Source organism: Anas platyrhynchos, chromosome 2 (genome assembly GCF_047663525.1).
Source record: "Anas platyrhynchos isolate ZD024472 breed Pekin duck chromosome 2, IASCAAS_PekinDuck_T2T, whole genome shotgun sequence".
NCBI classification, from domain to species: Eukaryota; Metazoa; Chordata; class Aves; order Anseriformes; family Anatidae; genus Anas; species Anas platyrhynchos.
Window position 1 is genome coordinate 125,567,579 of NC_092588.1, and position 27,634 is coordinate 125,595,212.

General features: G+C 48.6%; 1 protein-coding gene across 7 annotated transcripts in view; it reads left to right on the top strand.

The window, feature by feature from the left end:
* The window catches only part of GSDME (gasdermin E), a 45,522-nt gene extending 17,968 nt beyond the window's left edge, over positions 1 to 27,554 (top strand). For 6 of the 7 annotated variants that reach the window (XM_013100540.5, XM_038174282.2, XM_072033543.1 and 3 more), the window contains 5 exons: positions 12,229 to 12,417; positions 14,410 to 14,537; positions 14,654 to 14,834; positions 16,373 to 16,446; positions 17,386 to 27,554. In XM_013100540.5, the coding sequence (XP_012955994.4) occupies positions 12,229 to 12,417; positions 14,410 to 14,537; positions 14,654 to 14,834; positions 16,373 to 16,446; positions 17,386 to 17,616 (803 nt within the window). In that variant the 3' untranslated portion in view covers positions 17,617 to 27,554. The remainder of the gene's footprint in view (positions 1 to 12,228; positions 12,418 to 14,409; positions 14,538 to 14,653; positions 14,835 to 16,372; positions 16,447 to 17,385) is intronic. The other variant, XM_038174284.2, reaches the window with a different exon arrangement.
* Positions 27,555 to 27,634: the final 80 nt, after the last annotated feature.

The following is a 27,634-nucleotide window of genomic DNA, read 5'->3' on the forward strand; positions in this document are numbered from 1 at the left end:
CGGGAGAGGGCTGCGTTCAGCCCCCGCTGCCGAGCGATGCAGGAAGAAGTGCAGGCAGAGGCTTTGCAGGGTGGAACAGTGATCATTTATTACTCCTGGGGTCATTGTGGCTGCCACCCCCAGCCCGGCCCCAGCTGAGGCCCGGCCGCCTGCTCAGGCGGGGGGCCCGGCCTGGCGGCCCGCGTGCTCCCCGGCCCCCGGCGCTTCCTGCCGCACCCTGTGCAGCCAGGACGTGTCCCCGACTTCGTCGTCCTGCGGGGAGCGTGGCAGTCTGCGCCCGACCTGCCCCGCGTGCCAGGAGAAGCTCCTCTCGAGTCTGCGCCCCGTGGAGGGGCTGCGCGCCCTGCGCCGGGGCGAGACGCTGCGGGAGCGGTAGTTCAAGGGGCTCCTCCCCCGCTGCCCCCGCTGCTGCTGCTGCTGCCGCCCCAGCCGCGCGTTGCGCTGGAATCTGCCACGGGGTCTTCGGGCCAGGCGAACAACTGCAACGATGGGCCCACGGCACAGCGGGCAGGTGTCATTTTCCGCAGCCCAGAGCTGGATGCACTCCTGACAGAAGGAGTGCCTGCAGGGCTTGATGCGGGCTGCGCTGGACAGCGGGCCCAGGCAGATGGGGCACGGCTCGTCCCCGGGATTCTCCTCGCGCTGCTCCTGCTCTGGCCGCCAGCTCATAGTGCCTGCGGCCGCCGCAACCTGGAGCCGGTCGTCCTCTGGGGGAGGCTGCCTTGGTGCTGGGCGCTCAGCAGCAGCCCGGGGGCTTCAGCACCTCGACGCCTCGAGGGTCGCCTGCAGCACCTCCCTCGCCTCGTGTGTCGCTGGATGGATCTCGACACCAGCAGGACGACTGCAGAAAGAACCAGAAAGAACCTTCTAGCAGCAAGAAGACATTGGCTCTCTGGGTTCAACCAATTGGCTGGGCTAATACAGCAGCAGCTGTTCTGGGGACGGGTTGCAAACATGGCCGTTAGAATGGCAAATCGGCCTGTGGTAGCTCCTTCTGGGCAGGGCCAGCTTAGGCCAGATGAGGCCCGTGCACGTCTAGGTGTGAGAGCATTACCCAAGGGCCTTGATGGCTCGCGTGCAACAAGAATGGCTTCGCGTGTGCCTTGCGCAACACCTCCGCCCGTCTCTCTCTCCTTCCAGCCGTAGCACCTCGAGCTCTCGAGCACCACCAGCTGGACTGGCCGCAGGTGCCCCGCGCAGGGCATTTGTAGGCAGCCGCCTTCTGTGACGCCAGAGCTGACATCAGCAGGCTCTGGGTAGGGCAGCACTGACAGAGGGCATCTGACTGAAGCAAGTCAATGCTGTTGTGAGAATGGTGCCCAAAGTAGAGCTTAAAACAATTAAGTTGGCTGAGTTTGTAAAAGATCAAAAGTGCTGAACCAGTTAAACCATGATTGAGCACGTGCAAATGCAAAGAAGTACAAGATGACGAAAACTATGAGCCTTCTTCAGAAAGTCCCCAAAGTGTGACCACCAGAGGTTACTGCGCCTGCGACAGCAGGAGGGACGATATGATAATTACATCTGAGAAACCAATAAGTCCTGTCCTGTGAACTGCAGGAACATGGATATCACCGTACCGTAAATAAGTAGTCTTTGTCTTGCTTAGATGTCCATGTTGGGTGGAATTATCCTCCCTCTGCCCTGCGCTGTTAATAAAGAATTCCTGCTTTCTAATTCTCCCAATCGGGTCTTCTAAAGTTTCACTGCTTTTTGCGTTCCACCATTGATAAGGACACAACAAGAAGGTGAGGAACAACTTATCCCCTGGGAAGGTGGAAATTGGCCAGAGACAGTGGGAACGTGCATAAGCAACGTGGTGTCGTTTAGAGAAAATAAGGCACATCGCCACCTCTTGGCTGTCTCAGGATGACAGAAACGAGCAGTGCCACACTGGCTACTTGAAGTGGTGACGTCCTATGCCATCTTGTGTGTCAGTGGTCTAAAAAGGGCCTGTTTTTAACCCAGGAGGAAGCTCCCAGAGGGCTTGGGGATGGAAGGGACCTCTGGAGGTCATCTGCTCCAGCCCCCCTGCTCAGGCAGGTCCACCTAGAGCAGTATGGCTGCTGGGCACCGCTGACAAGAGCCTGGCTCCGTCTTCTTTGCATCCTCCCTCTGGAGATGTTCAGACACTGCTATGATCCCGCCGAGCCTTCTCTCCTCCAGGATGAATGCATGGTGATGCACAGCGCAATCACTCGCTACCCAACGAGTGATGATGCCCGCAGACCCCACACGGTGGCAGCCACGCTGCGGACAACCCGCTCAGTCCCAGCCTTCAGCACGACCCCATAGGGTATGGGACATGGCTCTGGACAGTTTGGGCCAGCTGTCCTGGCTGTGTCCCCTCCCAGCTCCTCGTGCACCCGCAGCCTCCTCGCTGGTTGTGCGGTGTGGGCAGCCGGAACGTCCTTGACTGTGTGAGCGGTGCTCTGCAACAACTCAAAGATTGGTGTGCTATCAGCATCACTGTCTTCCGAAATCCAGAAGCCAGCTCCGTAGCAGCTGCTGGGAAGGCAATGAACTCTGTCCCAGCTGAAACCAGGACAGCCTCGTGCACCTCCCAGCATTCTTCTACCATCTCCTCAAAAGCATCCCCGAGTGCGCGTTTTACAGAATCCTGCTTCTGACAACAGTGACGTTCATGCCCTGCCCTTCCGAAGGGCTGAGCCCTGCAGGCACAGGCCCGGCCTGTGAATGCAGAGAGATGGCAAGTGGGAGTCGGTAGGACGCTGCAATACCCAAGGGCACGGAGGCTTTCTTTGCTGAAAAGTTCTCTTTATTACAGATGGCCACAACCCCCCACTAGGCAACATGCTGTGATTCAAGGCCGGCGTGGAGAGAGGTGTTGGGCTAATTTAGGAAAGCCATCTCAGAAGAGACCGAACCCAGGAGTGAGCCCCAAGGAATCAAAACCAAAGTGTCACTGCAAAGATGTGAGGCTCCCATCACAGAGTTCGGAGTCAGCCACGCACCCCCAGCAAAGGTTCAATGGGTTTCATGTCATGTCGGCAAGAACAATTTGTGCAGCACGGGAAGCTCTGAGGGAGACAGGCGCTCCATTTTGGTTCGAAAAGGAGACCTATTTCTATTGAGAGACACAGAAGAGGGCATAGCACACCTCCTTAGAGCAGCCAAAACCAGCTGCTAACTTCTGTGTTGCACCTGAGACAGCCGACAGACACCGCTGCTTCCTAGGCTCTGAGGATGGCACCCTTCCCAGAGCTGTTCCTCCTCCTGAGACAGCCCGGTGTTCTTGTAGTTCCCTGCCTTTGCCCTTGGTGGTGGTACCTGCAGGCAGACTCTGCTTCTTAGGTACCCCTAGGCTGCACTTGCAGGAGCCCAGCAGCGCCTTCCAGGGATGCTGCAGGATGCCAGGCATTGTTCCGCAGCTGGCAGGCCTTCTCTGCTGGCAGGCTTTTCGGAGACCTTTGCTGTCAGCCCTTTTGCCAGTCAGGCCAGGTCACCTTTGTGGCTGCTCCCGTCCCCACCACTTCCCATTGCCAGTACGACTCCTCACCCCCACGTCTCCCTCGGGGACCCGCCACCCGCAGCCGCTCCCCATCAGGAGCAGACATCCCCAACCCAACTCATGGCGGGGGCAGCGGGAGAGGGCTGCGTTCAGCCCCCGCTGCCGAGCGATGCAGGAAGAAGTGCAGGCAGAGGCTTTGCAGGGTGGAACAGTGATCATTTATTACTCCTGGGGTCATTGTGGCTGCCACCCCCAGCCCGGCCCCAGCTGAGGCCCGGCCGCCTGCTCAGGCGGGGGGCCCGGCCTGGCGGCCCGCGTGCTCCCCGGCCCCCGGCGCTTCCTGCCGCACCCTGTGCAGCCAGGACGTGTCCCCGACTTCGTCGTCCTGCGGGGAGCGTGGCAGTCTGCGCCCGACCTGCCCCGCGTGCCAGGAGAAGCTCCTCTCGAGTCTGCGCCCCGTGGAGGGGCTGCGCGCCCTGCGCCGGGGCGAGACGCTGCGGGAGCGGTAGTTCGAGGGGCTCCTCCCCCGCTGCTGCTGCTGCTGCTGCTGCTGCTGCCGCCCCAGCCGCGCGTTGCGCTGGAATCTGCCGCGGGGTCTTTGGGCCAGGCGAACAACTGCAACGATGGGCCCACGGCACAGCGGGCAGGTGTCTTTTTCCGCAGCCCAGAGCTGGATGCACTCCTGACAGAAGGAGTGCCTGCAGGGCTCGACGCGGGCTGCGCTGGACAGTGGGCCCAGGCAGATGGGGCACGGCTCGTCCCCGGGATTCTCCTCGCGCTGCTCCTGCTCTGGCTGCCGGCTCATAGTGCCTGCGGCCGCCGCAACGTGGAGCCGGTCGTCCTCTGGGGGAGGCTGCCTTGGTGCTGGGCGCTCAGCAGCAGCCCGGGGGCTTCAGCACCTCGACGCCTCGGGGGTCGCCTGCAGCACCTCCCTCGCCTCGTGTGTCGCTGGATGGATCTCAACACCAGCAGGACACCAGCAGGACGACTGCAGAAAGAACCAGAAAGAACCTTCTAGCAGCAAGAAGACATTGGCTCTCTGGGTTCAACCAATTGGCTGGGGGTAATACAGCAGCAGCTGTTCTGGGGACGGGTTGCAAACATGGCCGTTAGAATGGCAAATCGGCCTGTGGTAGCTCCTTCTGGGCAGGGCCAGCTTAGGCCAGATGAGGCCCATGCATGTCTGTAGGCGTGAGAGCATTACCCAAGGGCCTCGATGGCTCGCGTGCAACAAGAATGGCTTCGCGTGTGCCTTGCGCAACACCTCCGCCCGTCTCTCTCTCCTTCCAGCCGTAGCACCTCGAGCTCTCGAGCACCACCAGCTGGACTGGCCGCAGGCGCCCCGCGCAGGGCATTTGTAGGCAGCCGCCTTCTGTGACGCCAGAGCTGACATCAGCAGGCTCTGGGGAGGGCAGCACTGACAGAGGGAGGTCACCTGACTGAAGGAAGTCAATGCTGTTGTAAGATGGCTGTAAGATGTTGTAAGATGGCTGCTCCAGGCTGACAGAAGCCAAGCATGGAGACCGGTATCAGGCAAACTGATAAAAGCCATCTCGTAAGAGACCAAACCCTGGAGTGGACAAAGAGTGGGCCCTAAATTAGCAATATTATATTGTCACTTCCAATACGTGACACTTCCACTAAAACACTGCTGCCCTCAGGGACACCCCCAGAGCCTGCTGATGTCAGCTCTCGCGTCACAGAAGGCGGCTGCCTACAAATGCCCTGCGCGGGGCACCTGCGGCCAGTCCAGCTGGTGGTGCTCGAGAGCTCGAGGTGCTACGGCTGGAAGGAGAGAGAGACGGGCGGAGGTGTTGCGCAAGGCACACGCGAAGCCATTCTTGTTGCATGCGAGCCATCGAGGCCCTTGGGTAATGCTCTCACACCTACAGACATGCATGGGCCTCATCTGGCCTAAGCTGGCCCTGCCCAGAAGGAGCTACCACAGGCCGATTTGCCATTCTAACGGCCATGTTTGCAACCCGTCCCCAGAACAGCTGCTGCTGTATTACCCCCAGCCAATTGGTTGAACCCAGAGAGCCAATGTCTTCTTGCTGCTAGAAGGTTCTTTCTGGTTCTTTCTGCAGTCGTCCTGCTGGTGTCGAGATCCATCCAGCGACACACGAGGCGAGGGAGGTGCTGCAGGCGACCCCCGAGGCGTCGAGGTGCTGAAGCCCCCGGGCTGCTGCTGAGCGCCCAGCACCAAGGCAGCCTCCCCCAGAGGACGACCGGCTCCACGTTGCGGCGGCCGCAGGCACTATGAGCCGGCAGCCAGAGCAGGAGCAGCGCGAGGAGAACCCCGGGGACGAGCCGTGCCCCATCTGCCTGGGCCCGCTGTCCAGCGCAGCCCGCATCAAGCCCTGCAGGCACTCCTTCTGTCAGGAGTGCATCCAGCTCTGGGCTGCGGAAAATGACACCTGCCCGCTGTGCCGTGGGCCCATCGTTGCAGTTGTTCGCCTGGCCCGAAGACCCCGTGGCAGATTCCAGCGCAACGCGCGGCTGGGGCGGCAGCAGCAGCAGCAGCGGGGGCAGCGGGGGAGGAGCCCCTTGAACTACCGCTCCCGCAGCGTCTCGCCCCGGCGCAGGGCGCGCAGCCCCTCCACGGGGCGCAGACTTGAGAGGAGCTTCTCCTGGCACGCGGGGCAGGTCGGGCGCAGACTGCCACGCTCCCCGCAGGACGACGAAGTCGGGGACACGTCCTGGCTGCACAGGGTGCGGCAGGAAGCGCCGGGGGCCGGGGAGCACGCGGGCCGCCAGGCCGGGCCCCCCGCCTGAGCAGGCGGCCGGGCCTCAGCTGGGGCCGGGCTGGGGGTGGCAGCCACAATGACCCCAGGAGTAATAAATGATCACTGTTCCACCCTGCAAAGCCTCTGCCTGCACTTCTTCCTGCATCGCTCGGCAGCGGGGGCTGAACGCAGCCCTCTCCCGCTGCCCCCGCCATGAGTTGGGTTGGGGATGTCTGCTCCTGATGGGGAGCGGCTGCGGGTGGCGGGTCCCCGAGGGAGACGTGGGGGTGAGGAGTCGTACTGGCAATGGGAAGTGGTGGGGACGGGAGCAGCCACAAAGGTGACCTGGCCTGACTGGCAAAAGGGCTGACAGCAAAGGTCTCCGAAAAGCCTGCCAGCAGAGAAGGCCTGCCAGCTGCGGAACAATGCCTGGCATCCTGCAGCATCCCTGGAAGGCGCTGCTGGGCTCCTGCAAGTGCAGCCTAGGGGTACCCAAGAAGCAGAGGCTGCCTGCAGGTACCACCACTAAGGGCAAAGGCAGGGAACTACAAGAGCACCGGGCTGTCTCAGGAGGAGGAACAGCTCTGGGAAGGGTGCCATCCTCAGAGCCTAGGAAGCAGCGGTGTCTGTCGGCTGTCTCAGGTGCAACACAGAAGTTAGCAGCTGGTTTTGGCTGCTCTAAGGAGGTGTGCTATGCCCTCTTCTGTGTCTCTCAATAGAAATAGGTCTCCTTTTCGAACCAAAATGGAGCGCCTGTCTCCCTCAGAGCTTCCCGTGCTGCACAAATTGTTCTTGCCGACATGACATGAAACCCATTGAACCTTTGCTGGGGGTGCGTGGCTGACTCCGAACTCTGTGATGGGAGCCTCACATCTTTGCAGTGACACTTTGGTTTTGATTCCTTGGGGCTCACTCCTGGGTTCGGTCTCTTCTGAGATGGCTTTCCTAAATTAGCCCAACACCTCTCTCCACGCCTGCCTTGAATCACAGCAGGTTGCCTAGTGGGGGGTTGTGGCCATCTGTAATAAAGAGAACTTTTCAGCAAAGAAAGCCTCCGTGCCCTTGGGTATTGCAGCGTCCTACCGACTCCCACTTGCCATCTCTCTGCATTCACAGGCCGGGCCTGTTCCTGCAAGGCTCAGCCCTTCGGAAGGGCAGGGCATGAACGTCACTGTTGTCAGAAGCAGGATTCTGTAAAACGCGCACTCGGGGATGCTTTTGAGGAGATGGTAGAAGAATGCTGGGAGGTGCACGAGGCTGTCCTGGTTTCAGCTGGGACAGAGTTCATTGCCTTCCCAGCAGCTGCTACGGAGCTGGCTTCTGGATTTCGGAAGACAGTGATGCTGATAGCACACCAATCTTTGAGTTGTTGCAGAGCACCGCTCACACAGTCAAGGACGTTCCGGCTGCCCACACCGCACAACCAGCGAGGAGGCTGCGGGTGCACGAGGACCTGGGAGGGGACGCAGCCAGGACAGCTGGCCCAAACTGTCCAGAGCCATGTCCCATACCCTATGGGGTCGTGCTGAAGGCTGGGACTGAGCGGGTTGTCCGCAGCGTGGCTGCCACCGCGCGGGGTCTGCGGGCATCATCACTCGGTGGGTAGCGAGTGATTGCGCTGTGCATCACCATGCATTCATCCTGGAGGAGAGAAGGCTCGGCGGGATCATAGCAGTGTCTGAACATCTCCAGAGGGAGGATGCAAAGAAGACGGAGCCAGGCTCTTGTCAGCGGTTCCCAGCAGCCATACAGCTCTAGGTGGACCTGCCTGAGCAGGGGGGCTGGAGCAGATGACCTCCAGAGGTCCCTTCCATCCCCAAGCCCTCTGGGAGCTTCCTCCTGGGTTAAAAACAGGCCCTTTTTAGACCACTGACGACACACAAGATGGCATAGGACGTCACCACTTCAAGTAGCCAGTGTGGCGCTGCTCATTTCTGTCATCCTGAGACAGCCAAGAGGTGGCGATGTGCCTTATTTTCTCTAAACGACACCACGTTGCTTATGCACGTTCCCACTGTCTCTGGCCAATTTCCACCTTCCCAGGGGATAAGTTGTTCCTCACCTTCTCGTTGTGTCCTTATCAATGGTGGAACGCAAAAAGCAGTGAAACTTTAGAAGACCCGATTGGGAGAATTAGAAAGCAGGAATTCTTTATTAACAGCGCAGCGCAGAGGGAGGATAATTCCACCCAACATGGACATCTAAACAAGACAAAGACTACTTATTTATGGTACGGTGATATCCATGTTCCTGCAGTTCACAGGACAGGACTTATTGGTTTCTCAGATGTAATTATCATATCGTCCCTCCTGCTGTCGCAGGCGCAGTAACCTCTGGTGGTCACACTTTGGGGACTTTCTGAAGAAGGCTCATAGTTTTCGTCATCTTGTACTTCTTTGCATTTGCACGTGCTCAATCATGGTTTAACTGGTTCAGCACTTTTGATCTTTTACAAACTCAGCAAACTTAATTGTTTTAAGCTCTACTTTGGGCACCATTCTCACAAAAGCATTGACTTGCTTCAGTCAGATGCCCTCTGTCAGTGCTGCCCTACCCAGAGCCTGCTGATGGCAGCTCTGGCGTCACAGAAGGCGGCTGCCTACAAATGCCCTGCGCGGGGCACCTGCGGCCAGTCCAGCTGGTGGTGCTCGAGAGCTCGAGGTGCTACGGCTGGAAGGAGAGAGAGACGGGCGGAGGTGTTGCGCAAGGCACACGCGAAGCCATTCTTGTTGCATGCGAGCCATCGAGGCCCTTGGGTAATGCTCTCACACCTACAGACATGCATGGGCCTCATCTGGCCTAAGCTGGCCCTGCCCAGAAGGAGCTACCACAGGCCGATTTGCCATTCTAACGGCCATGTTTGCAATCCGTCCCCAGAACAGCTGCTGCTGTATTACCCCCAGCCAATTGGTTGAACCCAGAGAGCCAATGTCTTCTTGCTGCTAGAAGGTTTTCTTTCTGGTTCTTTCTGCAGTCGTCCTGCTGGTGTCCTGCGAGGTGTTGAGATCCATCCAGCGACCCCCGAGGCGTCGAGGTGCTGAAGCCCCCGGGCTGCTGCTGAGCGCCCAGCACCAAGGCAGCCTCCCCCAGAGGACGACCGGCTCCAGGTTGCGGCGGCCGCAGGCACTATGAGCCGGCGGCCAGAGCAGGAGCAGCGCGAGGAGAATCCCGGGGACGAGCCGTGCCCCATCTGCCTGGGCCCACTGTCCAGCGCAGCCCGCATCGAGCCCTGCAGGCACTCCTTCTGTCAGGAGTGCATCCAGCTCTGGGCTGCGGAAAATGACACCTGCCCGCTGTGCCGTGGGCCCATCGTTGCAGTTGTTCGCCTGGCCCGAAGACCCCGTGGCAGATTCCAGCGCAACGCGCGGCTGGGGCGGCAGCAGCAGCAGCAGCAGCAGCAGCAGCGGGGGAGGAGCCCCTTGAACTACCGCTCCCGCAGCGTCTCGCCCCGGCGCAGGGCGCGCAGCCCCTCCACGGGGCGCAGACTTGAGAGGAGCTTCTCCTGGCACGCGGGGCAGGTCGGGCGCAGACTGCCACGCTCCCCGCAGGACGACGAAGTCGGGGACACATCCTGGCTGCACAGGGTGCGGCAGGAAGCGCCGGGGGCCGGGGAGCACGCGGGCCGCCAGGCCGGGCCCCCCGCCTGAGCAGGCGGCCGGGCCTCAGCTGGGGCCGGGCTGGGGGTGGCAGCCACGATGACCCCAGGAGTAATAAATGATCACTGTTCCACCCTGCAAAGCCTCTGCCTGCACTTCTTCCTGCATCGCTCGGCAGCGGGGGCTGAACGCAGCCCTCTCCCGCTGCCCCCGCCATGAGTTGGGTTGGGGATGTCTGCTCCTGATGGGGAGCGGCTGCGGGTGGCGGGTCCCCGAGGGAGACGTGGGGGCGAGAAGTCATTTGGGGGTGAGGAGTCGTACTGGCAATGGGAAGTGGTGGGGACGGGAGCAGCCACAAAGTTTTATACTGCTCAATTGTTTTATCGGCGTCGTGTGATAAGGAGACTCTGCTCTATCTCCAAAATCCAGGGTGAAGAAGGAATACAGAGTCCAAAGTAGCGCTTAAAACAATTAAGTTGGCCGAATTTGCAAAAGATCAATAGTTCTGAACCAGTTAAATAATGACTGAGCACGTGCAAATGGAAAGAAGTGCAAGATGACGAAAACTATGAGCCTTCTTCAGAAAGTCCCCAAAGTGTGACCACCAGAGGTTACTGCGCCTGCAATAGTAGGAGGGACAATACAATTATTAGGTCTGAGAAACCATTAGCATAAGTCCTGTCCTTTCCTGTGAACTGCAGGAACATGGATATCACCGTACCATAAATAAGTAGTCTTTGTCTTGCTTAGGTGTCCATGTTGGGTGGAATTATCCTCCCTATGCCCTGCGCTGTTAATAAAACATTCTTGCTTTCTATTTATCCCAAATGGGTCATGTAAAGTTACGTTGCTTTTTGCGTTGCACCATTGATAAGGACACAACAAGAAGCTGAGGAACAACTTACCTGGGAATTTCCACCTGGGAAGGTGGAAATTGGCCAGAGACAGTGCGAACATGCATGACAAACCTGGTGTTGTTTAGAAACAATCAGGAAGTCGTGCTGTGGATGGGCTGAGCTCCCTGCGGCTGGGCGAGACACTGTGGGGCCAGTATCTGGCAGGGCACCTCTGCTCTTGCACAGCAACCCCAAGAAGAGCTACAGGCTGGGAGAGAAAAACCTGGGAGTATTGGTTGATAGTCGGCTGAATATGAGCCGGCAGTCCAAGAAGGCCAGCAACATCCTGGCTTGTATCAGAAGCAGTGTGACCAGCAGGGCTAGGAAGGTGATCGTCCCCCTGTACTCGGCTTTGGTGAGGCCGCACCTCGAGTACTGTGTTCAGTTTTGGGCCCCTCGCTACAAGAAGGACATCGAGGTGCTTGAGTGGGTCCAGAGAAGGGCGACGAAGCTGGTGAAGGGTCTGGAGAATAAGTCCTGTGAGGGGCAGCTGAGGAGCTGAGGTTGTTTAGCCTGGAGAAGAGGAGCCTCATGAGTGATCTTTTCACACTCTACAGGTGACTTAAAGGAGGCTGTAGTGAGATGGGGGTTGGCCTGTTCTCCCATGTGCCTGGTGACAGGACAAGGGGGAATGGGCTAAAGTTGCTCCAGGGGAGGTTTAGGTTGGATGTTAGGAAGAACTTCTTTACTGAAAGGGTTGTGAGGCATTGGAATGGGCTGCCAAGGGAAGTGCTTCAGTCACCATCTCCAGAAGTATTTAAAAGACGTTTAGATGCGGAGCTTAGTGATTTGGTTTAGTGGTGCACTTGTTAGTGTTAGGCCAGAGGTTGGACTAGACGGTCTTGGAGGTCTCTTCCAACCTAGATGATTCTGTGATTTTCTCTGTGAAGTCTTTGCAAAAAGGCCAGTATATAGAAAAGTCAGTGAACATGATTGGGTGCAGTCCCAATTGGGTAGAGACCCTGAAAAGCCCACTGTTGTTCACTCATCTGGAGAACTTGAGGATGGACTTGTGGCTTGAGTCAGAGAGAGGTTTCTGTCAATGCCATGACCAGAAGAAGCTCTGTGAGGGACGCTCAGGAGTTTTTATCAATCTCAGAAAGTGCTTTCATGTGTCTCCATTTTCAGTGGATTCTGCTGCTCCTGTTGCAGTGCACCTCCTAAGTGGTAGAAAATACAACAAAACAAAACAACAAACTCATGTCTGCATCTCCTGTACGCAGCATTCAGGTTTGCAGTGTCTGGGGGAAGTTTTCAGTTTTCGTGTTACTTGCTAGCTCTGTTAATTAAATTAATGGAAGCTGGTGGCACATTCTGTAGCTGGTAGCTGCAGCACAGACCTGTGTTGGTGCACACCGCATCAGACATGAAGGCTGCAGTAATAGCATACAGATAGCAACCACTGGTATTATCTTCATCTAGAAGAGATGAGGTAGGAAGAAACCACATGTGAGAACACTAGATAACGTAAGCTAGCATCTCATTCAGTAACTGCTTGCATATTTCATGATTTTTTTCAATTGTATTTCTAATTACAGAGTTCTGTCTGCTGGATGAACAACAAGGAGGTTTTGAAAGAGAAAGCACAGAAGGCTCAACTTATCCCCACTCAGCACCATTCAGAGATGCTTTGTTTCTGTATCAGCCAGATGCTGTTGATAATGGGATGTACTCTGGGGCTAGGAACCTCATTCCCAGTGATGCTTCTTTAAGTGTATTGAAACAAGGTATTACCAGAAATGCTTTATGTGATTACATTACAGAGAGTTAAGCAACAAGATAGAAGGAAATAATCTGGTGTGATAGTACGTAAGAAATTGTTGGTTCATTTTCATAGCTCTTATCAGGAACTCCTGGGAGAATGCACTGAAAGAATAGAAAGATTTACTTCTGCAATGGGTACATGCAGAGGACTGTTCCCTAGGAACATACTGAATCCCTTTGCCATTAATATGATCTTAAAATATAACAGAACTGACATAAAAACCTATTACTCTGGGTAAGCTGTGTAAAATTAGTGATGATTTATGCATTCATACAGAAAGGGTCACTGAATGTTCTCAGTAAAGCTCCTTAGTTAAAGGTTATTTTAAGTCTCAAAAGCTACAGAGGCATACCCCACTCCTCTTCCACTTACCCTCATTATTCTCTCAGAAGCTTGAGAGAGATGCTTGGTAGCAGCTAAGGCTGATGAAATTAAAATATGACTTAAGCAGAAGTTTGCAAATTGGTATAGTGGGCCAGGCACAACTTGCTTTTTATAGGGATGAAGGAGGGGCAGGATTATCACAAGAGAAATGAGAAAGGGGAAAACAAATCATGGCCTCGGAACACACTTTACTTTTCATCAGTTCTGGGTAGGGTTCTTACAGTTGTTTCTGGTGATGAACATTACTTTTGTTATCTCTAAATTTCACCCCTTTTTCATGGCTGTTCAGTAGACTAACTGTGACCGAAACAGATATCTGTTGTCCTGAAATAAGTTCTCTGATTATCTAATGTAGTCGTGTCTGAGAGGAATGACTATCTCTGTGTGTAGTTTTAAAAAGCAAAACAAAACTTTTTTTTTTGTGAAAGAATAAGCCACTGTATCAGTTTTTGGTTTAGCTTGACATATCTTTGTGCCTTTTTTGCTTAAAAGACTTTTAATTAAAGGTTTTCTTTAATTAAAGGTTCCATTTAATTAACGTGCACTTGCTTAGAGAAAAAAATAAAGGATTTTTTTCTCCTAAAGCAATTTAAAGTAGGTTTCCTGTTCTGTTATTTGGACAGTCATACCATTGCATCAGATACCCTCAAAAAAATCTGCCTGTGGGTGAGCTTTTTTTTTTGTAAAGTAACTTGTAGATACAAAAGGCATCTTTAAAAGAGAATATATCAGTGGAGTGACATAAAGGGAAGTGTCTTTGCTCCTCTTAAAACAAGGTTAAGAAAGTTTTAATTCCCCTTATTTTTTGAAATGTGGAAAAATACGTTCCAACCTTCCAGTTGACATCACTGACTTGAAAACTTACTTTCTTTTACATAAATGGCAGTTTGATGTCATAAAATTCTTTATTGTAGTGTCATAACCGAATTGTGGAAAAAAATGCAGTGATCTCTCATTTGCTTCTGTTATCTATGCTGTAATGAATTCGGTGTTTGAATCAAGAAAATATATTTGTCATGAAGTGCAGTAGATATTTTTAGGTTAGGGCTGAAAGGGTGTAATTCTTGGATCTGTTTGATAAAATACGAGGACCTTGACAATTTATCGTCACAACAGGACCTTCTGATTGTGTGTGTACTCACACCAATGCCTTGGTAATTCATATTAACCCTCAGATTTAAAAAATTGGGTTATGAGCAGAACACTTAATTCTGCCTTATAAATGAACGTCCTCTGGAGATGACCATCCAGGCAAGACACTTAGCGTATGGTTAATTCAGCAAACATTAAAATACCGACTTCTAAATACTAAAAATACTGAATGCTGAACATTGATCCTTAGTGGCGGTATTTTTGTATTTCAGTATTTTCACTGATGTTTCAGTGATCCATTAGGGAAATGCATTCGGATGTGTTCCAGCCTTTCATTATGACTCACGCTGATGGAAATGGGGATGTCAAGATGCAGTGATACACCAGCTTATGAAATGCACAGCAAAAATGCTAACTGTTCTTACTGGCATTTGTGTAGCACTGCTTACTTTTACTTTTTACTGCTTTCTTGGAAAAGATCTATCATGGTTGAAGGCTCAGTTCCAGCCCTTTGCAAAGCTCCCAGAAGAAAAGCAAAGAGCTTTATATAAAAGCCTGTGTGAACTCCTGCTCCGTGAAGAAATGGTAACTGCCCTGGAGGATGTGGTAAGATAAAGAAACTTCTGCTTGCTTCCTAAAAGTAATTTCTGAGTAGAGCTAGCACTAGCTTTTGCTCAAACTTCTGAGTTTTCAAGAAGTTTTACTTTTTCTTTTGCTTCCAGTTAGATGATATCTGCACAGGAGACAAGCCAGATCTGAAGGAGCTAAAACCTGCACAACAGCAAGACCTGGTTGACTTCTTGCAGCTCTTAGGGTGCAGTAATGAGGTATTGTTGCAGAACTGTCAGCTTCAGGATGAGGAATTGGTCTCAGCTGCTCACCTCCTCATCAGTGCTCTCTCTGGTATGTTGTGTGTGAAGAGAAAAGCCTTTTATTATGATTTTTTTCCCCTTTTAAATGCTCCCTCGGTGTAAAACATTTATGGCTCTTTTTGTTGAGCAGTTGGTGAGTTTACTGAGTGTAATGTGTTGCGTTCCTTTTCCTGCGATTTGTATACTCTGCTAGCCATTCCTGGCTATGAACTAAAGTCAGCCCTTGATCTCTGACAGATTTTGCTTGTAAATACACTTTCCCCCAAGATAGCTCTACTCCAATTTCTGCTGAATGTGGCCATTTCCAGTTTGACAAGCTAATTTCTGTTCTTGATGCTTGCCAGAGTTCTTCTTGCCTAAATGCTGAGAATTACAAATTGGGTGTTGTCTTCTCTGGAGCAGCATATATTGTTGAGGTCCAAACTATATTTAGCAAAAATGAATTTAATGTAGAGACACTGCAATTAGAGGGTTGTTTTGCTGCTACTGAAAAAGCAGATAAAACACAAATGTCAAACAAATGCCATCCTCACAATCTAGTTGGCCCCACAGTGTTAATTAAAAGTCACCTGCAAAATCCGAGATAGAGGAGAAAAAGCCAGGAAAGAGTCTATCTCATACATAAAGTTTCCTGACATTAAGATAACGAAGGGAAGGCAGGTGCGGTATTAGGGAGACATGGCATTGTGCAGCAAATGTCACTGTGCATCCACGTGTGAGCAGTACCCAGGTAGGGAAGCTTAACTCATTTGCAGACACACAAAAGAAATGGAAAACAGAGGCCCGCTGATGTGATAATACTTGTCAGATGCTATTAACAGCGGGGTGCAGTTAATTGAGTGTGTTGCATTATCACCTGGCTTCAGACATGATGGCTACTGCTAACGTCCAGGCGGAACTATAGCTGGATTGAGAATCAAAAGCTGTTTCCTGCCTGTTGCTTCTATTAGAAATTACAGCCTTGGAGTTACAGAGTTTAAGGGCAGGGCAGGGCTCATTTATTCCCTCTCCCTGCCCCACAGCAGAGCCAGCTCTGTCTTTCCTCTCAAATTGAGGTTTTGCTGAAGTCAGCATCTCATACAGATTTTGAGAACGGCAGATCTTGTTTTGTTCAAGGCCTAAATCATTCAGCCAGCCTGCAGGCTCAGGCTGAAACAGTGGGGAGGTGCCTGGGGAGGAGAAGAGAACACTGGGGAGGAGATCCCCTTTCCTACAAGCTGCCTTTCTGTCAAGGGCAGGGATAGTCAGCGTGGGGTTTGCTTGTACCCATTGCCCATTCCACTTTATTCTGCGGTCTGGGCAGCAGACAAAGGGCTGGATCAGCCCCTTCCAAATGCCCAGAAGAGCACTTGTCACAGCTGCCCACGCTGTAGAATCACTTTGGTCTCCAGCGTCCATTTCCACAAAGTGCTGTACCTGTGGGTGGCCTCACAAATGCAGCTCGCCCGTCGCTGCTCAGCAGGAGAGCCCCACAGCAGAGCTCACTGTTAAGAACGTCCCATCTCCAGCAGCCAGCCTTGCGCTGCATTCACTGGAAACAATCTTTCCCTGTTAATGTCTCCTTCACAGAGCTGTCTGATTACACTCTTGTCCTGCTGCGTGCCTGCTGTGATCTACAGGTTGTTCCGGCATTGTGTTGCTTGGTGAGTAATCAGAAAGTGGTGCGTGGGCACCAGCAGCAGCAATGGCCCAGCTCTGCCTCCTTGTGCTTCTCACCCAGTAAAGAAGGTGTCAAGCTCTGGGGTAGATCTCAGCTGTGGGCACTGCTCAGGCAAGCTCAGAGCCTGATGGTGGCAAACAAAGCAGGGAATTGTTTGCAGGTGGGTACCTGGCCTCTGAAGTGCTTCTGCATGTAGGAGATTCCGTGAGCAACAGGAAATTGTAATTTTAGCTTGAATTTTAATTTGCTAATGGTATCCCTAACCCATTCTTAAATCTCAGTAACAACACTCACCTGCCCTTGGGAAGCAGAAATTCCCTTTGATAGCAGCAGTGCTTGGGCCTTGGCAGATTCGGAGTGGCAAATCTATGAGGCCATTCATTAAAAACAGCTGAAGGGATGGGGCAGGGCTGACATTTGCTCTGAATTTCTTAAGCCCAATGACAAAAATTGCAGTAAAAACCTTCAGATGTGTAGGGACAAGGTGATGCTGCCGTTGGCTCAGAATGAGAGTGAGGTAAGTGTAATCTGCAGCAAGAGAGGTTGGACTGGGGAAAAAGCAGAGGGAGAGATGTTTCTCCTTAAAGGGTGCTGCAGAGCAGGTCTGAGGGCTGGGTGTGAGGGCAGTACCCACGCTGGGTGTGAGAGAAGCAGCACTCCCTGCTCCTCTTTCCAGCTGCCTGCGCAGTGGCTGTCACGATGGAGCACTGTGAAACATGGCTGTGGGGAGGTGAGCTTTGATGAGTACAGTGGTGCTCATCCAGCTCCAAAGGTAGAGGGAATCTTGCCCTTCTACCACTGCCGTGTAAGTTCTCCGGTGGTTTTGTGAGAAAGATCCGAGCTCTGTGATGCGAAGAACAGTGCTGCTTGAAAAGCCTTTCTAATGCCTCTGTTTCTGTCTCTTTCTCTCTCGTAAATACAGCCTAATATCGCTTCAGCTGACGGCACCTTGGCACTGAGCAGTCCGTTGGTGGCCACTCTGACTGACAGAGGAAGATTCAATGTCGTGCAAAGGCTTTTTGCCTCATCAAGCATTAATTTAGAAATGACAGAGTCTTCTATGAAAGTTGTCACTGCAAGAGAACCTCGCTTCTTCCCCCTCCTCCTTTATGTTGCACTGTATGGACTTCATAGCTTAGGTGGGATTGCGTAGGAGCTTTGCTGTATAGGAGCACTGTCCCAGCCTGTTCTTTCTCTAGCTGTGCAGTAGCCCTGATGTGTGTGAGCTGGCAATAGAGCAGCTGAATACTGGGGGTCTGCGGGGGCGAGGCAGGCGGCAGTGAGCCCTCTGCTGCTGTAGGAAGGTGAGCTGCTGCTCTGCAATTTCACTAAGGTAACATCTGCAGTGGGAAATACATAAATAAGTAAATAAGGAATGCAGGGGAGGAAGGGGGGGGGGAAAAAAAACACACAAGCCTGGAACAGAAATTGAATGTAGCTGTTCTGATAGTTGTCAGATCTGCAGAGCGGTAGAAGCCTGATTGCTCGCATTAATATGCGTGGGAGAAAACTGCAAAGTACAAACTGCTTTTTGTAAGCAGGCTGTGGAAATCCAGGGTTCTGCAGCACAGTGTATGTTTTGCTCATTTGAGACCTGAGGTGCAGAATGCCTTCAATCTGGAGGAGGCGAAGTGGAGGGCTCTGGAAGAGGTACTTAATTAGGTGTTCATTTATTAAGTGTAGTTTGGCATCAAGCCATGTGAACTGCAAGCTGCAGGAAATAATAAACTCTTTTTTTTCAAAAAACTAAGACCACCTTAGGGATTTATGCCTCTGTTTTCAACCAAGTTTTTGCTAAGCGTAGCAAGTTTCAGCTGTTCAAATTACATTTTGAACTTTCTCTTTGAGGTATTGTGATGCCTTCTGGTACATGCGTACGAAATGTCCCTGCAGCACTCCACCACAGCAATGGTTTCATCCATGTGACATTTTCAGCGCGGGTGTTTTGCTTATGTCTTTGACTAATGGTAGGGAGTTAGCAAAGCACTTTGTGCTTTGAGCTGTTTTGTCTTTTTTTTTTTTTTTTTATCATATTTTTCTGTGATCGTGTGAATGGGACAGAAGCACAGCGGAGCTCACTGTAAATATGGGCTGGAGAAGATGATGTTCCAGATAAGTGGAATATCTGTGCTTTCAGGTAAGACTGAGATGGCTGACAAGGAAGCAAGCAGGCATCTGTAGGGAGGGCTGGTTAGTGCACAGGCCCTGCAACTTACAGATTGGGTAGGAATCCTGGCTTCAGTTTTCTTCTCTGTTCCTAGATGGTCTTGAGCCCAAGAGGTCTTCAAAAGCTCATGTCAGTTAAGCTTTCCCTGAGAAAATTGACTTTGCAAAAAAAGCACCTTGGTACCTTTCCATACCTGAGAGCGCAAGATACGTTTGCAGACTGAAGTGTTGGTGTTTCTGTGTCTCTGTGTAAAAGGAAGCTCACGGTGTTGCCCAAATGTCGCACTGGTGGATATGGAAATGTCCTTTTGGGGGGTGGAAGCTCCTGCTTGTGGGAATTGTGTGTTTGTAAGTGGGAAGGTTTTTCTCCTGCCAACCACTGCTCAAAAGTTGCCTCTGTAACTAATTTATCAAAAATATGTATTAAATGTCATAGCAAAACAATAGAATGACTTCAAACTTAATGTATGTGATTTCTGCTTATCCTTTTTTGATTCCTGTCATTCCCTTGGCTTTCAAAGTTGGTGCACACACGTGGTAGGAGGACGTGTGAATCCATGTAGTGCTGCCCTTCGTATGTCCTGGTCTTCAGAGTCTTGGTGGAAGCCTTACGCGTGCTGTGTTGTGTAACTGCTTTCAGGGTGGGTGGGCTGTCCTGGATACGTAGGAGACTCTATTTTGGTTAAAAAGACCCCAAGGGGTTCTGCCCCTTCTGCCTCCACTTGCTAGTCTTTTTTTGCTCGGGTCTGTTGGCTCCTCACCACATCTGCCTGCCCCGCTTTTAGCGCTGATCCCCTTCTCTGCACAGGCCAGTGGTTGCCACCAGTCTTGACTCTGTCCTTTACGTGTTTCCTTTCCTCTGGGATCACAGAAGCACCTCTAGACCAACAGCTAGCCTGGAGCGCTTTTTGGAAAACAGAGTAGCACAGGTGGGTAAGAACGAGCTGCTAAGGCTACTTATATGTTAATGTCTCTAGTTCTTTCTTGCACGCTCCTGAAAGCAGGATCTTGTGCACATAAATATTCAAAATAACATGGGCTGGGGTTGTGAAGACCCAAGGCAGCAGCTGAGGCAACGTGTCTGTCTGTGTACTTTTTGTCCTGCCTTTCCCTAAGCTGGATGAGGATAACCTCTGCATGCACCCAGCCTAAGCTGCACTGATCCAAATGAGTTCAGAATCTGCTCGCTGCATCCTTGATGAAGCTGATTCCTTGTGACAGGCTGGCCTCACGCAGGAACTGCTTCCTCGAGGTTAGGTGGGGTTTCCCTAGAAAACAGAGGTGGTAAAAGGGCACTGCAGAGCAGGCTGGCGCTTGCCTCATAAAAGGCTTTGTTGCACTCCAAGCCTGCCCTCCCCAAAACCTTGCTTCCCTCTGATACAATTTTGGTTCCACAACAGGAACGGGGAAGAAGCCTCATCTTTGTGATTTGGGATCAGATCAGCCCGAGGGAAGCTGAGGTCAGTGGCTGCTTTTTAAAGCACACACTGTCTCCTGCAGCCTGCAGGCTCAGCCTTGTTTCGGTAACCAGCACTCAGATAGGACAGGCTGCAGGCCTGAGCCGCTTGGGCTTTCGTGCATGCCTTAATTACAGAGACGGATGCCCGTAATGCTGGAGTACTTAGGAAATAAGGAAGAAACCCAGCTTCAGCAAAGGCATTTGTAGGATGGCTGGAGAGGTCCAAGGGGCTCCACATTGAATGGGGAAAGGGTGCTGGTGCATTCAAAACCTTAAGAAATAAAACTACTTTTTTTAACTGGCAAATGTGCAGCTGGGAGCAGAATCTGAGCTAGGCAAGGAGAGTTGGAGTAGAGAGCTGGGTGCTTACACCCATCTCAGGCAGGGGCAGACCCTAGGGTGGCAGGGTGGCACCTCGAAGCAGAGCTGCCGCATGGGCTCCAGGGTCTGTTTGTTGCCTTTGTGGCAGCTGCTGTGGTGTGGTTCAGAGCCTGTGCTGAGACATGTGTTTTCAAGGGATTTCAGACAGCCCCTTTCTTGGCAGGAAATTACATGATTTCAGAGCAAAGGACACAATATGGAAAAATGAAAAAGCTTTTTAGTTTTCCTTCCTTGGCCTGCTGTCTCAAGAGATGACCCTAAGCACACAGTAAGTGCAAAGTCAAGATTTTTGTCATGTTTTAAAGAACGCAAGAATTTTTTCCAAGCGTACAGAATTTAGCCTCCCCAGCCTCAGTGCAAAGACCAACCTTTGCAGGTGAGCTGGTCAGTGGAGGGTTTTGTACTAGTGCCCTAACGGCAGTGTAGCAGGAAATACTTGATGTCGAACCGGTTCGCAGCAGTGAAAGATAAAAGGCAGATGTGCTCAGATTGCCCCTTGAGAGCATCTTTACTTAGCTAGAATTCACTGCATGACAAAAAAAAAAAAAAAAAAGAGAGAAGTTAATTGCAGTTTTTCAATATTAAATCTTTATTATATACAAAAATATTTTGTTGGGAATTAACAGAATTTCACAATTTTGTACATTAATATTTTTATGCTTGGCTGTGTTTATTGTGAAAATATTAGCTGTGAAAAAGACAATGGGGGCTTTAAAAAACAAGTTACAATTTAAAAATGTCCTACGTATTAGCTGACTTTTTAACATCAAGTCAGAATGCTAACAAGTCCCATCTAGGCCTGCTCTATAGCATTGTATGCAAACAATTAAGTACTAAATCATCTTCAGCTTCACATTAGAAATAGTTAAGATTTTATTTTGCATGATGTTTTCAGCTAGTAAAAAGTATTTATTTTTTTTTTTTTTACAGGAGAGCAGTTCTTAAAGTTTTAAAAGTGTCAAATCCAGTTCAGTATTCTATAGAAGGAAAAAAAACAACATGCAAAGCTTCCAATAGGGAAAAAAAAAAAACCACTTTTGTGAGAACAAGCAAGGTAAAGAAATGCACAGTGACAGACTTCCAATACACATTTAAAGCAGTACACTTACTTAAACAAGACTTTATAGTTCTTAGCCCAGTTTGGGGTGAGAAGGAGGCAAACTTTCTGTATTTTAAAACCTAAGGAGGAGGTTCCCCCTTCTATCAGAATACTCAAGTGTTACAAACAGGTAATGTGTAATGCAGGACTTGGGGGGAGGGAAAGCTCAACATGCATTTTTAAAGGGGGAGAAATCCTTTCCAGCAGTTCTCTCCGTACATGTGTGTACAAGACCAAAATCAACAAAAATCAGCAAAAAAAATAGCCTAATTTTGGCAGCTGACAGTTTTGCTGCCACTCCCGGAACTGCACAAAGCACTATCATTAGATTTGCTCTATACTATATTTTGTATAAGAGATCAAATAATTGAGAATTTATTTGGGTTTTTGGAAGAGATTTCACTATATTCTAGGTAAAGGTTAGCTACTTACAGAGCGATGACTTGGATCAGTTGTGAAGACAGCCAGACTTGCATGGACAAGCATTAGTGTGGAGCTGATGACATCAAAAGGAAAAGAGTAAGTGGGAGAAAGTGTCTCCAAGCCTACTGTAACCATCTTAGCCTTGCAGCTTGGTCATATTCCACATCCAACCACTGCATTAGCAGCAAAAGCAAATCTATACCCAACTAGCAGGAGAAAAAGTTAAAAAATATTGAAAACAAAATTCACATTTACTTTAAATGCAATGTATCCTATAAACTATAAATATTACTGAAGCTCTCCTTAAAGGAAAAAAAAGTTTGGATGTGAAACTGCTTAACAGCCTTCACCAAGCTGGAATTTTTGTTTGTTAGTCTGTGCAGGTGAATTCCAGCTTCAGTACCAGTAAATGAACCAAGAATTCAACAGTTCAACAAGTGACGGTCTGTGGAACAGTATCTCACTGTGGTCCAAAATGAAGAGTTCAAGTAAGTTAGCAGACACTGTTTTGAATTTCTTGCAGTATATTAACCCTAATTTATCTATCTACATAGCTCTACTTGTGTGTGAGTGCACTTTTGAAACTATTTAGAAGCCAAAGCTGCCTCTTAATACTCGTTACAAGTGTTCTCAATGTATTAGATTGTTTCTTTAGTATTGGGACTGCAAACACCATTCTTAAATACTGGTGTCTGTATTGAATGCTATTACCTCTACAAGATAAGCTGGAATCCCAAACAATTCACATCAGTAAGGTTCTTTAAAATGTGAAAACTGAAGGGTGGGGTTGGGTGTTGTTTGGGGAAAGGGGCCAGGACTTCATTTCACCACCTTTGCTAACGACAGTCTGCCAGAGAAAGCAAATGAAAGTACCTTAACTAAAGAAATCCCGAGATTACTGACAGCTAGAGAGAGATTTAAGGCAAGAAGTCTAGCAGACTAAAAGTCTTCACATCAACTAACCACTACTTAAACAGGGATAAATTGATCCCTAACACTGTTGCAGAAGTAGTATCATTAAGTTTGGCAATAACGACACAGTGCTTTAGCGCTTCAGAACTTGGGTGAGGCAAGAAACCCTGCATGAAGTAAATAATCCTCCTCCGTTTGCATGGTAGATGTGACAGACTTCCACCTGTAACTGGTCTCACAGCTGTACCTGCAGGCACAACGAGCGGCTGGGAAGCTGTCGCAGTAGGCACTATAGATGCTTTGAGAAGTGGCATCTGCCTCGGCCTTCAATTGGAATGAAAACGATAGATGAAGACTGGATGGAAAACCAAGGGAACAGGTAAAGGAAGTTTGAATTTGTTCTTGTACACAGTAGCAGTTTGTGTAAAAACAGCAATAACCCAGATCTCCCAATTTCTGGAGTTGTGATCTACTTGGTCACTCTATACTGGTCCTTACTTAAGCACAGCAGAGAGGCAAACTTGGCTCCAAAGGGTCCCTAGCAAGGAATTTTTTGTGATTAAGAGAAAAAAAGTTTCCTATTTATTATCTGAATCACGCTTTAAAACCAACAAACCAACCTCGTACAGCAAACCACTTAGGTGTGATTTTAGAAGATGCAATGAATTAGAACAGAGGATCAGCAAAATAAAATTGTTCCATTTTGAGCCTGTCACAGAGGTGACAGTTTGTGTAAACACAAATTTCAGAGTTCAGAGATGATCTGCTGTCCAGCTCCAGAAAGCTTTTTTGTATGACCAAGTGCACAGAGCTGCCCTGACCTGAGGACTGTGCACAAATGAGGAATACTGCACTGGGTAAAAATTTATTTCCCATGCCTGGGTCAGTACGTGATTTTACCTTCATTGTATATCTGCAGGTCATTTGTAAAGCCCTTGGTAAGTCCATGCAAGGTGACATTGTCGAACTGAACTTAATTGCCTACAGCTTGCACATGATGTGGAACCTCAAGTAGGCCTGCCAGTGTAACCTAAGAGACAGCAAGGTAATCAATCACTTGGGTATACACACACCAAAGTATTTACAGTAAAGTTGAGGTTGGTGTATACTTACAGGAATTTTTGGTGCGCTCAAGGAAATAACTTAGGGGTCTTGGTGTACTGGCTGTATTTTTATGTATAACTTTTCATACACAGGGCAACTACAGTGTTTCTTTTATAAGTCTTTCTATATGTACAGAATTTTACAGCACCTCATGCACTGTTTAAAACATAGAAATTACAGATAAATATAGAATTTTTAGATTGAAATATCTGTATATTTAGAAAAATATACATTAGTAAACACAATAAACCAGGTAGAGAAGTGTACCAGTTCTAAAGTCTCACATGCAGGTACATTTCTGGATTAAGTCATGGTAGATAGTAATGTGGTAGCAGACATGAGCATTTGTTGTTTTACCATCCACATACATACATATACACAGACAACTATTTGATAATTCACTTTTCTAAACTACTTAAATAATTATCTTGTGATACATACCACATATCTTAAACATTTAGCAGCATCTTCACCTTGCTCAGACACGCCTATTGTTATTAACAGTCAAAGTAAAAACTTTTCCTGTCAACATCTGGAAAATGAATGTTTCATACAGAATGATACATGAAATCCTCGTTATTTGAAATCCCCCAGGAATACTTCACACAGCTGCAATATGAAAAGTTTTCACTTGCTCAAAACCAGCCTTTCAAAGCATCTTTCCCCTAATTGCACAATGTGCAGGTCCCTATCTAACTTCTGATCTCCTGTAAAGAACAGGTAGAGTCTATCCCCACTGTGTATATATGACTGCAATGGCACCTTTGTTCTGAGAACCTACCAAATGTATCATTTTGTTTTAATAAAAGTAACTGTTATTCTAGAAATCCTACCAGGTAGTGACAAACTAAACAGAGTATCTGATGAAAATCTTATTTCACTTTAAAAAAAAATCCAAAATGTTATAAACCTGCCAATCTGGACTCCCAATTTGCATGATTTAACAAACAGATGCAAGGAATGTTTCTTTTTTTTTTTTTTTAAACACTTGCACGTGACCATCCAATTAAAACCTGCAGTCACTTTGATAATGATCCTTGACTGCAGCCTAAGCAACTGATCTCTTACTGCTTCAGAATCGTACTTCTCATTAGCATCGACATTAACAGCACCGGGTCAGCTGCTAGGCTCTGCTGTGCTAACTTAAATGTGCTAGATTTTAAAACGCTATGTGGAGCTTAAGCACAAGCTGAAGTTTTAGCCTTTAGCAAATGTATGGCTACTTGGAGACTGCTCACTAGGTAGGCATTCTGACAGCGTGATCTCTGAGATGGAAATAGAAGGAGCACGGTTTTCCTTATTAAACCTTGGTGCCCACATTTCATGTGATTCATTTGGCTAAGTATATGAAAAAAAACAGATGAAAATGAGTGATATTTGCAATAGAAACAACAACATCGGAATTGAAGAATCTTCTCATTCCGTTACTTGAGGAAGAGTGAGCTCAGCCCACTTTTGGCATCACAAATAGAGCATTTTCTAACTTACAATGAAAAGGCATCGTATCTGTCCAGTTAGCACATCTTATTTACAGCATATGTAGGTCTTCTATTACACAGCATACAAACACAGTTCAGTCACGTTCAGCTTGTAGTGCCAAGAGTAAGTCATCAAAATAGTCAAGCAATGGCTCTGCTATCTTTTCTGCTACATAAAACATTTGATCCATTTCTCAAAGCAGCCTCTGAGCGACAGGATCACAGAACATGTCTCCTGGGAAAGGCAAATAAAGGTCTTGTGCTGCTGCCATGCTTAAAAGCTCTGCCAAACTTAAACAAAACCAGAGCAAACACATCCTGAAAACTGTAACAATAAAGCAAAGTAGTGGTACAAATTTTCCTTAGAAAATTTCAGATTCCCTCTAAAAGACTGAAATCTCAGTGTTAACAGCTGGACCGCCGACCTGTGCTTACACACATTTTTGACTCATATTTTCCAAATACACTGGGATCTCACATTGCTCCCCACCCTCCCCGTTCACCAAACAACCAACATTATAGGTGTTTTAAATGTCATCTGTAGTATACAGGTGGGGTGTTTTTGATTTTGTTTTGTTTCAGATTTACACTTTTCCTATAGTACAAATCAACAGTTTCCCTCGTGCACATAGCAGTATTTAAGAGCCCCGAAAACAACACTGATTTCCAGTGTAGAAGCTTCTTTTCCTTCAGAAACAGTTCTGAGGACGTTGCCTTTTTGACAGCATTCTGTGTCACGCTTTGGTGTTGAAAAAGAATTCAGAAGCCAGGTGCCTGTCACCAGGTGGAAGTGCAATTAAGCAAATAGATGACTTGTGTTTAGACACCTAACCTGATAATTGATGGTGTATGTTACTATATACAACAGCTAAGATGGTAATATAAAATGTGAGCACAAAAAGAGCTAGTCTTAGTGACAAGCTATATTTTCATTTTGTTCTTGTCAAGCAGAAATTTACATTAGCATAAGTTTTGATGAATGAACTTAAAGCTAATATGAGCTGCACTAATGAGCCTACTAAGGGGAGAATTGTCACTAAACCTAAACGAAAATGTTGTAAAACAAAAACAGTATAAACAACATCGCTTTTTAGCAGTAAGCTTCCAATTCACAAGCTATTGGATGAAAAAATCAATTAAAAACACAATGCAACAAAGAGCACAGAAATTCCATTATATCACACTCAAAAATACAACAGTTTATCACACAAATATCCCAAAAGATAATAGAGAACTCAGCTAAATATCACAGGAAATTAAGCCACAGATCACTATATAAATATCAAACAATGTCCTAAGAAAAGAAAATACTGTTTTTTTTTCCTTTTTTTTTTTTTTAAGCAATTTTTTTTCCAAATGTGAAAAAAACAGTGCTAAACATTAAGCTTCACTCTACAAGGCTCCACTTTATCAGATTCTCTCTAGGCTACTTCACCATCGTACTGAAATACCTTGCATTCAGGCTTTCTAACGTAGGTACTTCACCCATAACAGGCTAACAGGTTAGCTCCCAAGAACTAACCAAGCTTGCAAGGTATTGCTTTATGTTATTTTAAGAGACACGTATAAGGGAACCTACAGAACAGTACAGTTGTCTAAATCAAGAGACATCAGGAAGTTGTGAAACATCAAGAATGCATCAACATTAAGCAGAAAGAAGCTGGAGCAATGGAGCTGGGTGTTGGTTGTTGCTTTTAGTATTTAGAGTTTTGCTCCCATTACATTATTACTTTTTAAGGAAAAAAACAAGAAGAAAAGAAATTAGTGTTCTTTCCTAATAAAAGCTACAGACTCTTGACCAGTTAAACACTGACATTAACAAGTTTTACAAAAATTGTTTCAAGTATCCTCTTTTTAATCACAGTGAAAATGTAAGACCAAGATGTAAATGTTAAAGTGAATGACTGAAAGTTTCTCAGATGAAAAAGGCAAAGGTACTAAATCAAAACATACAAAATGCTTAAACGCATTTCCTTCATGTGATATGAATAGAAAGGTTATCTGTAAAAAGTTAGAAAAATTAAAATAAATTACATATTTAAGTACACTTTCCCTTCAACATTTTTTTTTATAAAAAGTCAGAATAGTGTACTTCTGAATATACACAGAGTAAAAACGCACAGGTGCCGCAGGTTATCGTTGGTATCTA